This window comes from Helicoverpa armigera, chromosome 5, assembly GCF_030705265.1.
Source record: "Helicoverpa armigera isolate CAAS_96S chromosome 5, ASM3070526v1, whole genome shotgun sequence".
In the NCBI taxonomy this organism is placed as follows: domain Eukaryota; kingdom Metazoa; phylum Arthropoda; class Insecta; order Lepidoptera; family Noctuidae; genus Helicoverpa; species Helicoverpa armigera.
This window is the reverse complement of record NC_087124.1, coordinates 2,878,040-2,894,307: the sequence shown is the minus strand read 5'-3', so window position 1 is coordinate 2,894,307 and position 16,268 is coordinate 2,878,040. Positions and strand designations below refer to the sequence as shown.

The 16,268-nt window shown below is 37.8% G+C and overlaps 1 protein-coding gene across 7 annotated transcripts in view; it reads left to right on the top strand.

Moving 5' to 3' along the window:
- LOC110376568 (FERM, ARHGEF and pleckstrin domain-containing protein 1) overlaps positions 1-16,268 on the top strand; it is a 59,453-nt gene that overhangs the window by 21,259 nt on the left and 21,926 nt on the right. For 4 of the 7 annotated variants that reach the window (XM_064034923.1, XM_064034921.1, XM_064034922.1 and 1 more), the window contains exons 4-15: positions 7,207-7,317; positions 8,740-8,962; positions 9,844-9,967; positions 10,354-10,418; positions 10,908-11,092; positions 11,454-11,614; positions 12,151-12,225; positions 13,722-13,840; positions 14,328-14,494; positions 15,096-15,122; positions 16,019-16,102; positions 16,178-16,268. In XM_064034923.1, the coding sequence (XP_063890993.1) occupies positions 7,207-7,317; positions 8,740-8,962; positions 9,844-9,967; positions 10,354-10,418; positions 10,908-11,092; positions 11,454-11,614; positions 12,151-12,225; positions 13,722-13,840; positions 14,328-14,494; positions 15,096-15,122; positions 16,019-16,102; positions 16,178-16,268 (1,432 nt within the window). The remainder of the gene's footprint in view (positions 1-7,206; positions 7,318-8,739; positions 8,963-9,843; positions 9,968-10,353; positions 10,419-10,907; positions 11,093-11,453; positions 11,615-12,150; positions 12,226-13,721; positions 13,841-14,327; positions 14,495-15,095; positions 15,123-16,018; positions 16,103-16,177) is intronic. The other 3 variants (XM_064034925.1, XM_021335075.3, XM_021335076.3) reach the window with 3 other exon arrangements.

The following is a 16,268-nucleotide window of genomic DNA, read 5'->3' as shown; positions in this document are numbered from 1 at the left end:
TTTGCAATATACATTTTACGAGTATTTCAAACACTTGTTTTATTGTCATATAGAATTATTCCCGGCACGGCCTCGTGTGGTTTTGTTTCAATTCCGTTATTTTATTCTTATATCATATCTGACCCTGGGTGCAGACCACATGTATCAAGCAACAAAGCTATTAATCTTCTCGTCATGATTGTTCAGATAAAAAATCGTGCAGTGGTCCCGCCGTGTTTAATCTATGTTTGTGTCAACCCTTATCTGTGAACCGGCTGGCGTTACGCCAGAAATTTATCGTGGAACCCCTGAGCCAGGCAGTTTTGATTGCCTCAATGAGTCTATTGTTCTCTTGCCGTCTCCCGCTCCAGGCAATTTAGTGCAACATTAGGAGGCCAACGAATTTATGCTAATTTCTTGAATCGTAACTTTAGATACAATTCGTTTGTACCACAGCTTTGTTTGTTTTGGTACTTGATGAATTCACCTGAAAACCCGGTTAATCATTATCAGCAGTGTCCTGAGAATTGTAATCATGTTTTCGTGAAAGGGGAAACGTTACAGTGACCTAAATACGCTGTGGTGTTGTGGCGCTGTTGCTTCGCTTATAATTGACGCCGTGGCGGCTGGTGATTAATTGTTACGCCTATTAGTGCTCCATTACCATGTTTCGGATAATTAGGCTTTACATTGGCGGTGACAGTGAATAGTTAACGAATATTTAATGTAATTAAAATTCTGTCAAGCGTGATTAACTTATATTTTTGCTTTTCATATCCTACAACTGAATTTTTACATCATCTTTCTTTATACTATGTCATCTATACGTCCTTCTAAATTAGTACCAGAATTGTCGCAAGCGTGGTTAGCAAAAAGTAGTTTTTTTTCTTCATCATATTCTTCCTGTTCTTCATTGAGATAGATTACCTAACCAATCTCTAACAAAAATTGGAAAATTATCATTTGCTCTTGACAAAAGATGAGATGTTTTTTCGTATAACATTGCGGAACGTGGTCGTCAAAGTGTCGCACCTTGACACGGGTCCCGGGGTTCTTTACACACTTGACACGAGAAGCTGCTCACCGTACACTCTTTTGACTGACTTAAATATTTATTTTATTATTTTCTCGTTCGAGTTTTCGGATCCGAGTAAGGTCATTTCCGTGTTTTGTGTTCCAATTTGAAAAGTTATGCTGCGGTGAATTCTCACCTCCGCTTTCGATATAGCGATGTTTGTGAATGGAATCATGATATGGTTTATTGATTAATAAGTTGTAATAAATTCGATTTTAAGTAGATAGCTAAAAATAACAAAACTCTTCACAAGGGTTATTAAATGGATTGTAAAACAAATTTTCACAGGAGACCTAGTTTAAGAAAATGCCCTTAAACCTTGTTTAAACAATATAACGATTTTCTTAGCTAAGTTCACTAAGTACGTCATGAACTTTATATCATCAGGGATAAGGCACAAATTCCAACATTAGCCTTTGACGTCATAGCTGGAGCCTTACGAGTCCATAAATAAACAGAAACAAAAATAAACCGGGCTGCCCTAATTGTTTACTTTAAGAATAGGGCACTTCACTGTGGTCCTGATACTTCGGAAATTGTAACGTGGACCTTTAGTAATTACAGAGATATTGCTTCAATGCGGATATTTGCTCCAAAGGCAGTCCACGTAATAAAATCAATACAGCAACTGCACAAGAAATGTGAGCAGCATTAACTTAATGGTACCGTTGATACTGTGAGCGTCTGAGAGAATCTGAGCTATGCTAAAATTACTTTCAAAGAATATTAACTACTCTTGCTTTTAAAGTAAACCAGCATGAATCTGTGTTCGGTTCTCTGAAACTTGTCAGGAGTTCGATGTGAAAAGTTTATGTGCGAGCTTGGCGCGCAAATTGTGAAATATCGGCACAACGTGGCCATCTCGTGTGCCAAGTATTACCAGTATACCATGACTTACAATCAGTTGCGGTTCCGGTAGCCAAACAGTTTATCATTGTTGACTGTGACATCTAGGTGATCATCTAAAAGCCATCAACAAATCTTCTCTAGGCTATGTTTAGAGGCTTGGAAATTCCTGCTATAGGACTTGACAAAATTCCAAGCTGTCTTTGCACTATAAATAGAAAGGGTGCCATTAAAGTATATTTCCTTACGACAGATGAGGTAGCTCCGAAAATACGTATTATTTATCTGCGAAAGTAGATCGTATATTCTGGTCGTGTTTAGTGACATAAAAGTTTCAATTCTTCGACAGGCACGTCTCTGACCCAACATAGACAGCTATCTTGAATAATAGTAAATACGATACGAAGCAGCCTACACATCCTTCGGGTATTTTTTCTATAGTAAGAACGTGCACAGGGTTTTTTTTGCTGCTGCTTTTGCTGTTTCTCCAACGTGTTTTTGCTCAATAATATTGTACATATCATCGTTCCCTAGCTCTCGGAAATATATAAAAAAGTATTTTGTATGTTAAATGAAACTATCATGTTTTTGAAATTCTACATCGCTTTTGTAGCCAAATAATTGATCATGTTATGATTCGAATGCTTCGACTCATACTGCAATTATTCTATTCAATTTGAATTCTTTAAGAGGAATTTCACAATATCAGATGTTATTTTAACCATAAGCATATTCGCTTTGAATTCCAAACTAATGTGTTTACAAACTACTATAAATTGAACGGCGTACAATTTTCCTTGTGTATTACAAAACTGATTTCCAACTTCTTCTAAGTGTAGTTCCCAAACTGACGTAACTATGTTTAGATATAATGATCAAACCCACTTATGGTCAAGTCTACAAATACAATTCGATGATGACGTAGATCTAATTTGTAAAGCTCGCAAAACCATTAGTCATGCTTCTAAACAATCTTTGCCAAAATTGGTTGTAGTATAGTGTCCATATTGTGGTGGTCAACCTACGCTAGGAACGTGTGGTCTAACCAATAATGGAATTCGCTTGATGACTTTGTACAATGTTAGCCCAAGTCTATTTTTAGATGCGTTGTTCATTGGTAAAGTTGTTAAATGATCCTGTAGATGCATATCTAATTTCTTCAGCAGTGACAATTTATTGTGAGGATTAAGTGGAGTCAAATGTATTTTACATGTAAAATAGTATATAGGTATAGATCCTGGAAGCAACGGCGACTATTGATATTTCGTCCTTTGCCTGAACACTTCAACAATCTACAACTACAGACGACATAGTTGGTTGAATGAAACAAGTTTTCTTTGAACGCGTTTCTAATATAAATTGTTCCGCTTTTGCAATTGGAACTTTCTGTAACCCTTTGCCGTGTTTTATGAGTACTAGGAAACCAAGTCGCGTCTTCATTTTCAGAAAATAATTGGATTGTATTGCTTTGAAATGCTTTACCTTCCTTGATTTTAATGAAAGTAGGCAACAAATGAAATTGTGGAAGCATATGCTAATGTTAAACATTTTGGTTTGTTGTTATATTTTCGACTTCCATATTGGGTAGGCTATTTGAATCGAAGCCCATAGTTGCAACAATAATGCGCACTAAAAGATCTAGTACTTGACATGAGTACTACAGCTCACGGCCGAGGCTTCCTTCCGCACTACTAAATAAGATTATCATAGTGATTTATTAGGCCAAACAGCTATTGTTATGCCTGCCCTGTCGCTTCTAACTAATGTATTGTTACCACATTATTGGGGTAAACGGTAGGAAGTTTAAGAAAAAATACTTCCGAAAGTAAATAGGAGGCTATTTGTTTTGTGTCTGATTGGATTACGTAATCGTTTGATGGTGTTTTGTTGGACGTGATCTTATTTTCTTTCATTACTTTTCATTCTACAACTGCGGTCTATTGTCAAGTTAGTATCATTATTGTTGCTACCTGCATTCTTTAAATGATCTATCTTTCATCTAAAATTCTGTTTCTGGTTCTTAACCGGTTCCATTAGCTTGATCTCGAGGATTACAAGTTATTTAGGCGTGGCAAGAGCTTCGAGGAAAACGAACGTTTTTGTAGGTGTATGTTGATTTTATAAGAGTTTAGTAGGTCACGCAGTAAATAGGTTATACGCCTATTATTGTTTTAAAGAAATAATTTACCGACTTTAAAGTGAATAACGACTATTTACCTATTTTCTCAGAGGTCAAATTGTACCTGGGAGTTTAGGACCTGTCGTTATGGAGATATGGTGTAGGTAGAGCTAAGGAACATCTTGCAGCAAAAAAGAGTCAGATGATATGATGATGATAAAGATCAGAAGTGCAATGAAGCAAAAATAGGAATAAACCTACGTAACCTTATATACATAAGGTTTTATCCAGTAATATCCTCATACCGTTATATTCCAAGTCTCAACATTGATTAACATTGGAATCCCCAATCTGGAAAAATATTCAAGGGTCGGATAATATTTATTATCATTTGCCTCAAGCAGGATCCACATTATTTTATGTGCGACGCTGATCCAAGCAATGTCAACCGAATCACCAATAACTATTTATATTACGGAGTGTAGTCCCCTCGTACACGGCCCGACGAACTGTCTCGTTAACGGACTGGTGCCCGAGGTCGGTAGCGTCATACCAAGGGGACGAGGATACTCTTGAATGTTATATTAATTTATGGGGCAACCTCATCGATATCAATTACGTATAATTAGGTCACTCAAAGTTTTCTTCTAGTTTTACGAAGCTAAGAACAGGCTAGAGCAGTCTCTAGCTAGCTAGTACGGCCTACGATAGAAGACTAGAATCTAGGTATATTTTTTGTTGATGTCCTTTAAAAAGCTCAGGTGTATGACTAAACGGTTCTATGAACGAGGATAAAATAAATGAAGTAAGTACGCCGTTGTCGTTGCAGACGGTCCTATAGTTTCTACTTAGTCATCCCCTTGGGGAATTATCGTGAGTTTATGTACCGTCGTCAGTGTAAGAATGTCCTTTCCTCAAAGCAGCCTTTAAAACGTAATAAAACCCAATTATTTTGTCTAAAATAAAGGATTTTTTCGGAGCCGTGGATCAAAATAGGTTCTAAGGTGTACACATTCTTATTTACTGGAATCTAAACAATCGGAGTTACAATGAACCATTGAGTGTTGTTATCAAAATGTTGAACAATTCTAATCGTAGCTTCATCTATCTATAGTAAGGATTCTCAACAAAGAAGATACTTTGAAAGATACCTACGTTTTTGTAGTAAATTCTATAAGGGGGTTTTATTGCGTACTGGGGACGCCCACGCGTCTATGAACACCCGATTTCAGTCAACATTTGTATTAGGAATTGTTCGTTTTACTACGTCGTCCTTGAATAAAATATGCCGTTATTATTTAGGGTCACTATAACCTTTTTTATATGTCTGTACGTGGGCTATAATTTTTGTTATAGTTTCACAAGTGGGAGATTAAGTACCAGTGATTTTATACAGAGAAAACAAAGTTTTTAAAAGTGAACAAAAATAACTTAGTTTATTACAAAGCTCCATTGAAGGCTAGCTTCTAATAATTAATAACAAAGGTCAAAAACTCCAGGCTCATTCAGCAACACGAAGCCTACAAAATCTAAGCAAGTGCTCACTAAACTCTCATTTACGAAACGACAAAGTAATAACAAAGACGTCTGATTATGTTAGCTTGCTGTTTAACTTAGGCTACACTTGTTTGTCAACACGGGGTAACTTTATACACCAAGTTTAAGTTACGAGCAACGCGAAACGCGATAGGCGTATAACATTACGAATATATTGATTTACCCGTTCATGCTGTTGTAAACTGTGAAGTAAGCAGCTTATAGTCCTGAGATGACGTATAGGATCGAGATAGGAAAATGGTTTATGACTCGAGACGAATATTGAATCTTGTTTGGTTTGCATACTCTTATAAACACAAATACTGAATACAACACTGAAACAAAAACTGAATAGATATGTCCCATATTATGGGACATTGTTTTGTCAGTCTGAAAAGCAATCCATTTTGATTTCAGTCCACTCTTAAAGATAAGATACACGTAACGTTTGAACAACGCAAGCTTGAACTGAGCCGAACGTTTATTTGTATCCCTATAGCGTACATTTCATTCAAAAGGAAAAAACGGCGAAACCAGTGAAGGATATGTTTATTTGCTTATTACTACGGTTCCGCATACGATTTCAATACGTTCCTTTTGCTACCACTATTTGTTTACTCGGCTTTGAAGCTTCAGATTTATGTTTGTTCAATACGTTCAAATAAGTCTGTGTAAGTAAAATGTGTAAATAGATACTCGTATTCCTTATTTATCTGCTTGTGTGCGTTTTGGAGCTATATTAATTATTGTTTGGCACACGTTAATCATTGTGTATGGCAACACCATTTCAAAGCCTTTTTAATTGAGTCTGATGCCATAGAGAAGAAAAATCTTGTCTGAAAACTTTCTGAAAATAAGTACCAAAGCCAAACTTGAAATGGAAGGCGATAGGGTTACTTTCCTTCCTTTGTATCGATGAAGTAAAAAGCCTTAAAGCCGTCTTCCCCATTTTATTTTCGTCTAAATTCCATGGCGAACCGTACAAACGGAATAGGACGCTGCAATAAAAACGGCGGGATTTAAGAAGACTTTAAATGACTCTTAAGTTATTAGTTCGACATTTTGGTCCAAACCTTTTTGGTGGTATGAAAAACGAGAAAATACAGTGCAAAATTAATTAACTTTTCCAAAAATATACTTTTAGTTTGAAAATTGGGAAAGGTTTAATTACTTAGGCGTAGTTGACAACCAATTCCTATAGTTTTGGTGTCAAGTCTTATGGCATAGTAAATGACTATTCGATCTGTCTGTTCGCTTTTGTCTGTAACTAGGCTACGTGGGAATAATGTAACCCATTATATACTAGTCACATAGGTAGGTATCCGGGAGTCCTTTTATATGTCGAGCTTCGAAGCTTGACAGGTTCTAGTGATTGATGTCCTTCCGATCATTATCAAGGTTCTCGTTGGGGTCCGTATCATTCAATCGTTCATAAGAAATATACCTACGGATTTATAAAATGAAGTCATCGTTAGATAAAGTAGCAAAACTAACCGTAATTAGCCCATTTCATGTTTATCTGATCTTGCATTATCAGTCATAAGAGAAAAAGTGGAATTGCTGAAAATATCCTTTTGAATATATTTTTTTTGCATCATTATACTGGTTGCTACTTAATATCTACTTTAATGAAATATTTTGTTTGTTTCAGTCGAAGGCGCTAGGCAGGGTACTATTTGACCAAGTATGTCGGCAGCTACACCTATTGGAAGCGGATTACTTCGGCTTGGAGTACCAGGATGCCAGCGGTACGAAGATATGGGTAAGTAATCTGGATTTATATCAATTTTGTGGGTTACAGTACAGTGTGAGTACTGGGGAGTGGTAGAAAATTTAGCATCAAGCCGAAAAACCTAGATATGTCATACCCAGTAGCACACGAAGATACGTTTTAGACTAACCAGTATAATCTGATTAAACATGTTTACCAACTATTCATCAACTCCTAGAGAAATTTGATTCTTCTCAAATATTTGTTAAAAGTTTTTCAGATGAAATAATAGACTAATATTTATAAACCAAAGGAAAGTGCAAGCACCTGAAGCTGCCCCGGGGGGGACAGACACTGACCTTATTGATATATCCTTTACAAAGGACAGGTCAGGTGACCTCACTTGAGAGCACACGTTTGTAAAATAAATGCATATGAATAAAATAAAGCAAAGAAAATATTTTCTAAAATATTCAATTTTAAAATGTGGCCGTCCACTTCACGTCATACATAATACGCTAGGTTATGTGAAGTCAGGCGTTATTCTAGAAACCTTACTCGGTGTAGAATCGAGTGCAACTATAATTGGATAACGCAAATATCTAAGTAGTGCTTTTGTGGTTAGGAGCAGACCGTTGATTTTACATTTGAAAAATAAAGAGTTCTTTTTCACAGAATAATGGTGAAAAAGGATCTTCATGCGTAATTCATGATTGACGGACCTTAATGGGTCTCTTACGTATAAATTGAACAATGGCAATTCTATGGGAACCCTTCCCAATCGTTTTACCGGCAAAATCTGTTGGGATTTAGAAAAAGTCTTTTTAGTTTAACATCCATATTTTGGTGATCACAGGTTTTCCTGACTGTAACTATTACGAAGATTAAAGAATGAAATAAGTATAAACTTAATCCGAAAATAGTGGGTTACTGATTTAACATTACTATACTTCAGGATTTAGTACCCCTGCCACAAAAGAGAGTATGATCACTGGGAAATAAAGAGTATAACCGACCACGTTATGTAACAGTATAAGCAAGAAGCCAGCTTTGTTTTTATAACGCTACTATGTTAGCCGTAGTACGAATACAATGAGGTCTAAATAACATTTATGCTTGAAAACTTTTGTATTGTGTTCGGAATCGTGAAAAGATATTCCGTAGCGTAGTTCTTTCTAGTGTTGTGAAATCAGTAAGCAGTGTAGTAGGTTAAACATGGATGGGTATGTTCTTTTCGAAGACTGATCTGCGTATGTCGTTAGCTACACAAACAAACACATGTAGTGTTTCTGGTTACTGAAGTCTCTTTAAAGTTTGCTTATATGCACGATTAATCTGAAATCATGTACCTGACCTACCTCAATAATTTTGCTGTCGCCTATCAGCTTTGTCGTTATTTTCTTTTCGATTGTATCTTCAAACAGGGACCGATCACACTGAAATGACTGCATTATTTAATTTTTCTTCCACCAGTACTGGCTAGACTCGGAAAAGCCGATGTGTCGTCAAGTGGGCCTGTCAATGTTAGAACCGAACCTACGCTTCTGCGTCAAGTTCTACACATCAGACCCCGCGAGACTGGAGGAGGAGTTCACTCGGTACCTGTTCTGTCTACAAGTGAAGAAAGACCTGGCCACCGGCTGTATACAGTGCAATGAGAACACCGCTGCGCTTATGGCCAGCTATATTGTACAAGGTGAGGAAATTTTTAAGCCCATGGGATCGCAAAGGGAAAATGTAATGGATTTTTTTTTTTTTATTGGATGGCTTAAAATTGAGCCCATTATGTTGGCAAGGGAAAGTGATATCTGCCTATTTTCTTGTGGTACAGCTAAGATAAATCTAAATAGGTGGGACATATAACTCTTTTTAAGTATGAATGGTTTTGCCCTGCATTAGGACACAACCAGCTAAAACAATGGTAATGAAAGGTTAAATAAATATTGCTACATGTATTGTTTCACACTCTATTCATAACCACAGAAACCGAGTATATATTAAGCAAAACCACAGACATACGTCTAAATGATGTTCACACGACCGCCATTCTATAATCCCCTATACAAGTACTACTACAAAATTCAAGAGTAGGTAAACAACGAGTGACCTTATAAGTTATATGGAGCTCACAAACTTCGCTAGCCTCATACAACACAACTTTAATTACGTGGTTTGACCTAAATCATCAACAATTCCATATTAATAGCGAGCTGTGTCGGTGGCTTCTGCATTAACGTCCAGTTAGTATTCGTAGCACCATGTATAATAGTGTAGCTTGTTACATCCTATTCATAGCGGTGTGGTATATTTGACGAAGCTGATTTTGAAGCTGTGACATACATTTAGGAAGTCGCTGAAGTATATACAGGTTAGAATAATTGGAAAACGACCAAAAAGTCTATTATACTATCGTATAAAACTGGTCTTCTTTTGTTATTTTCGAGTCGAGCCGGTAGTTCCTTGTTATATCACCTCGTAAATAGCGAATCATCTGGTTGTGTCAGATTTCTTGCATGCATATATGAATCAAAGACTTAAAGAAGATTGCAACTGACTTTTAGTATAAACACTTTTTAGCGGAATGTGGCGACTTCGTGCCGGAAGACTATCCGGACCACACTTACCTGAGCGGCTACAAGTTCTTCCCCGGACAGGACTCGGAGTCCGAGAGGCGGATCATGGAAAACCATAAAAAGCATCTGTAAGTTACACACTACAAAACCTCGGTGGTTAACTCGATAACCTTGGGTTTCTATCGATTGGCCAATTATAGAATCGATAGTACAGAATAGTTTTCTCATGTCTTTTTGCATTATAAAATCATGCTCGATTCACACTTTAACCTTTCTTAAGTAAATTTTGAACGCTCATAAAGAATTTTCAAAAAGTTTCCAGACGACCTTAGCTAGTATCCGCAATTTGCTGGTAACCAAATTAATTTGCGCTTCTCGCGATCCAAGATGTATTTATTCGCAAAACAAAAGTTGTTACTGAAATTGGAACAAAGCAAAGGAAACAATCTTGAGGAACTATAATCCGAGTTATTGGACCAATCAGACGAGTTTGACTGTTGTGTTTTTATTGCAGAGGCCAGAGCCCCGCGGAGGCAGACTTAAATCTATTAGAAACGGCGAGGAGATGTGAACTTTATGGTGAGTACGAAGTTTTGTTTATTTTTTTTTTCTGTTCTGTATATAAACTTTTTGTTAAGTAACTTGGTTAACAGTTACGAAAGTTATTACTAACTGAAATATGATAGAATACTTGATGTTGGATTGTAGAATTACCTTTCAATCATAGTATACTTTTCTGTAGTTCCAATAAATAAAAATATTTAGTATTCGGACAGAATATAATTATTAACAACTAGCTTCTGCCAGCGGTTTCACCCGCATCCCGTGGGAACTACTTCCCGTACCGGGATAAAAAGTAGCCTATAGCCTTCCTCGATGAATGGGCTATCTAACACTGAAATAAATTTTTAAATCGGACCATTAGTTCCTGAGATTAGCGAGTTCAAACAAACAAACAAACTCTTCAGCTTTATAATATTAGTATAGATTTATTTACAGAGACTACAATTTTACGTAATCTAATAATATCTTTTAAGTAACCATCAAATATTTTATGCCCTTTTTCAGGTATAAAAATGCATCCAGCGAAAGACCACGAAGGAGTTCCACTGAACCTCGCAGTAGCGCACTTAGGCATCATAGTGTTTCAAAACTATACGAAAATCAACACCTTCAGTTGGGCTAAGATACGGAAGATCTCGTTCAAGAGGAAAAAGTTCCTTATCAAGTTACATCCGGAGGGTTATGTTAGTGTGAGTGTGCTTTTCGATTTTGAACAAGCTTCTGCCAGCGGGTTTAGTCGAGTTTTTTGAGAATTTTAATCTTTAATTGCATCCAGATAAAAAGCTTCAAAGCATCCGCGATAAATGGTCTATCTAACAATACTGATAAAAAAAAATTAAGAACCCATACCGGGTTGGGGGAAGTCATGATTATTTAAAATCGAATTTTATAAATGCTGTTTAATTTCGTAATATTTACAACAATATTATAAAAAAAATCGGAAAAACATATTGTCAAAAATCCTCTCAAATTTTTTTGTAAACGTAAAGTTATAAAAGAGTAAGTTTAAACTAATAAAAATAATAAATATTTCATTTCTTTCTCCACCAGGGTTACTACCGCGATGTGGTAGAATTCTTCTTCGACGGTCGGAACGAATGCAAGAATTTCTGGAAGAAATGCGTGGAGAACCATGGTTTCTTCCGATGTTCCAGTGTGCAACGACAACCCAGGGCTAAGACCAGGGTCATATCTAGAGGATCTTCGTTTAGGTAAGAGATTTGTAAAACTTATTTCATCATCATCATCCTGCTGCCCTTACTTAATTTTGGGGTCGGCGCGGTATATTTCTCCATCCATACTTTTCTATCTGCTGTCATCTCACAAGTACCATTTGTAAATCTTACTACTTTTTCACTTTGATTCAAAGTTACGAGGAGTTCATTGCTTACCGATTATTGTCTATAACTTCTATGTAGTTTAACATGTTGTTTCGAGCAACCTATATATGTGCAGGAGGTTTAAAATTTCCTATTTTAATTGAAACATTGACTTTCTCATCAAATACATACTAAGAAGATATCTAGAAAGGAGTAAATATGTACTTGTTAGAAGTTACTAAGTGAGTAGTTAGTTTAATCGTTTACTTAGAAATTGAGTGTTGACCATTGTGTTGAACACTTCCCACATAAAGTTTAGAGCGATTAAGTGACCAACAAAGTTGTCTGATATCTACAATTAAATCAATTATTACTTCAACAATAATCTCTTTGACAGCTTGATATAAATCATCTTATTCTCTTTATAGGTATAGCGGTAAAACGCAGAAACAAATCGTCGAGTACGTGCGGGACAATTACGTCAAACGGCAAACATTCCAAAGGTGAGTTCATAACAAATAATTACATACATAAGCTTAGCTATTATTGCAGATTAGTACTAAAGTAGCATTAATACGACATGATATAAAAGTGAATGAAAAATACCGAGATGTCACTTTTATCTCGTGTCGAACTCAATACTGCATGTATAAATAATAATATATGAGCTTAAGCCGCTATAGTTACATAATATAGCTTTCTTACTGTAACTACCGCTAGGCGTAGCTAGACAACGCTTATAGATGTAATATAGTTTGTTACGTCAAACCGAGGTATAGGTAGGATGTACGGGAACTTTCCGTTAATACTAGAATAAGTGTATTAAAAGGTGAGTGGTTAGCATGGGCTGGGAGACACTAGCTTTTGGTTTTGTCTTGTGGGCGTTTGTGTGACGTCGGGCGCGATTACGAACAGATGCATGTAACACTCCCTCGAACATAACGAACTGGTTAGCGTGAGGCTTCGATAGTTTTGTATTAATCGATGGTGATTAGCATTATACTCGAGCATGCGCTGTATCCGTTGAAATTTCCGCTTCTTCCAAATAAACGAGTGCGTTGCGTTGCGACGGCACTGACAATCGGTCGGAGGATGGTGTTGTCGTTCAGTAGGGCCTCATGATGGGTCTGCGCTCTCATTGGTACATTCATAGTCGCGACATTTTATTACATTCACTATATACTTTCTTGCCAAACCAGCAGGAATAAAATACTAAGAAAACAAAGTTTGACTTAGGTTTTTGTTGTTAATAATATCAGTGTGAAATCACCTAAGTTGTACTAGTTGTAAGATGGACACTAGAACTTAGTTGGTCACGCTTGCTTGACGCACGAGGACCGCAGGCCCGTCGCGGCGCGACGCGTTTGTATGGGCACAGATTACATACTGGACAGTTGCTTGACTTCCTACATTCTATGCAACCTATGTTCATATGAAGCCAATGGCAGCCATGATTGATGACGTCATTGCTAAATGCCAAGTCACATTACTTGACAAAACTCCACCGTATAACGAGATACTGTGATCGTCTATCCCCTCTCCCGTGCACCTTATACATTAAGTTAATTTTAATCTAGGATACGAATTTAGGAAGTCGAGTATATAGTGTGTCGAGGAAATATCTGTGGGCTCAGATAGAATTGACGGTATAAGGGGTGAAGTGCGCAGACACTTGGTAGGTATACGTAGCCTGGCCAGTTCGTACGTTACACTCCCATGGTCTGTTTGCGCCGGGGATGTAGGCAGTGGAAACAGTTGAAAACTGTTGACAGTAACGTCCTCCGTCATTGCAAAGACTATGGGAGTGTCACGTACCAAGTTGCCAGGCTATAACCTAGCTAGGACACGAATTTAGGAAGACAAGTATACCTTAGTCGAATCATGTAAGATATCAGATAGAATTGCGTCAATAGGGGGTTACATAGTTTGTATGTGATCTGTGTCGGCCACACGAAACCAAAAGCTGGTGTCAGTACCATCCTCTGCCCGACTGTCGCAGGTCGGGGTCGTTCCGCGCGCGCTCGGTGTGCGGCTCGCGCGGCACCGTGGCGCCCGCCGCGCCGCTCAACCAGTCCCTCTCCGCGCACCCGCTGCTGCCGCTGCCGCCCGGCTCCGACGGTACGTACGAGAACAACTGGACCCCGATACTCTATCTATCTGTTGTCTTTCTTACTAAAGATAGGACATTTGACGTATGGTCTAGTGGTAGACGTGGTTCTATCTCTAGTACGCAAATTCATAGATAGATTGAATATTAGGAATGGCCGTAAGTCATAGGGTGTTACGGTAATGTGGTATACTGATTTTGTTTTGTTTTTTCCTTCTTTTGTTTTGGTTTGTATTTGGTTTGGATCAAGTGCTGTGTTTGTGGACGTTGTCTGTCCAAATATATGATGTGTGTAAATATATTTGGAGTTGATCACATTCAAAAGTTCGTCCGTCCACAGTCACAGTTACCCCCACAGAAAATTTTAAATCACCCTTTCTTAAGTTCATAAATTCTGTTCTAATTTATTTTGACTCCCAATCGATGTTACCATTTCCATTCGTCACGTGCTCTTTACACTAACACAGAGCATATAAGTAAGGTTTTCATCGGTTGCAGCGATTTCCCTGGAGTGGGACAAACAACCTCACTACCTGGAGGCTTCTCTGATGATGAAGGGCTACAGTGCGGAGGAGGCTCGGGCGGCGGCGGCGCGGGCCCGGCGTCCCGTGGCCGCCACTCGCCCGCCGCTCGCAGCTACCGCCTATGCCACCACGAGGGACAAGGTCAGTTCTAGCAAAATGAACCTTATAGGCGTAGCTTTAGCACTCATTTTAGAAGCCACATAGACGTGACGGTTGCCATTTGTATGGCGTTAGAGTTCATTCTAGAGACCGCGTAGTGACGATTGTCATTTGTTTTATTATCACTATCCTTGTTTATGATGACTTCTTAGAGGGAGTGCACTAATTATATAATTTAATAATATGGATATAGCTTTATGTCAAATCCATATTAGAACTGGATTTTGTACTGGATTAGATAAAAAATTGTAGTTTTAAACCAATAATTGGGATCTAAAATATCCATAAAGTATATTGTCTATCAATCATCTTGTGATGCCACTAAACATTATTTAGATAAGTATATAATATACTTGAAGAGAACTAGCCTTCACTTTCCTTCACAATTTAAAGCTGCGTCTACACAATTGTATGGGCATGTGCTTTTCTCAGTTAGCGATATAAATAACTTTGCAGATACATGAGCTCGGTACAAATCCCGTAACATGTATCACGATATTTAAACCAGTGTAGACAAAGCTTAAAAATATATCTCCAACGCTTATATTTCAACTTCACATAGATTTGTGTTTGTTTCTTTCAGCTTTCAAAACTGTACTGCAATCAAATCGTAAGGGCCCAATATAAATTGGCTTGTTATATCAATTATTACAACGTTTCTAAACTGTTTGATGGATCATCTCTAACCGTTTGTCATCTTCAGACATATCATCATTTATGTCTATTTTGGTTACATTTACAACAACAACTATAATAAATTAGTTAATAATTCTTTATGCCTGAACAGATATTTAGCTCTACGTGGGTTTTCTACTATTTCTAAGTCCGTCATTCAATTATATCAATACAATTTTGGTCCTAGGACAGTTTACTGGGTTTCCGATTCCGTATTATTCACTTGTTTCTCAATGTTTCTCACCACTCGTCCTTTAATGTTGAAATAACGACGAATTACTACTACTACGTTTCTATTTCTCAGAAGTATGTAACCAAACTAGACGCAACGGGCATGGATAAGGAGTCACGGGTCTTTATTCAATCTCTTTTCTTGTATCAAACGCATTCTACCGATCATTCATTCGCTCCTAATGATTGTCGTTCGTTTCTTTCTCTCTTATTCCTATTCCATTGCAGTAGATCGATTGAGCATATCATACAGCTACTTGTTGTAGATATTTTTTTGAGATGTTCAAAGATTATTATTTAGTATGCTTACTCGATGCTGCTAAGACGAAACGAAGCTATTTTTATTCTAAAGAAAGATATAGAAATGGTCAATCTCATGGTTGGCATTCGTGTTGCCCTAAGTACATTTATATTTTTGTTGTGAATGATCCCACCCAGACCATTTCCGATATCTTGTGGGTGGCGGGTGTTGAATGCAAACATTAATGCACCTATTCGATCATCTCGCACTTTCCGTAACGCACTGACGGCACGGGGATCCATTTATATGTGAACAGTCGAGTGATGGGAGCTTATCAATAACTGAGTAATGTTCCGCAGGCTCCCGAGCTAGTGACCCATGCCGAGGTCAATCATCATCCTACGGAGGATTCGCCTCTGCCTCATCGGACGACGACACCATTGGTTAGTGATCGTTATTGAACTTGTTATTTTGTTTTTCATTGTGTTGTTATGTAACCACGTTGTGTATGTTTGCAGGTTTCTCCGGAGAGTACATGGAGCCAGGCGAGTTTGTCCCGTGCGGGTGGGCCCGGCCGCGCGCCCACTCCGCCGCCGCGTGCGCGCCCAG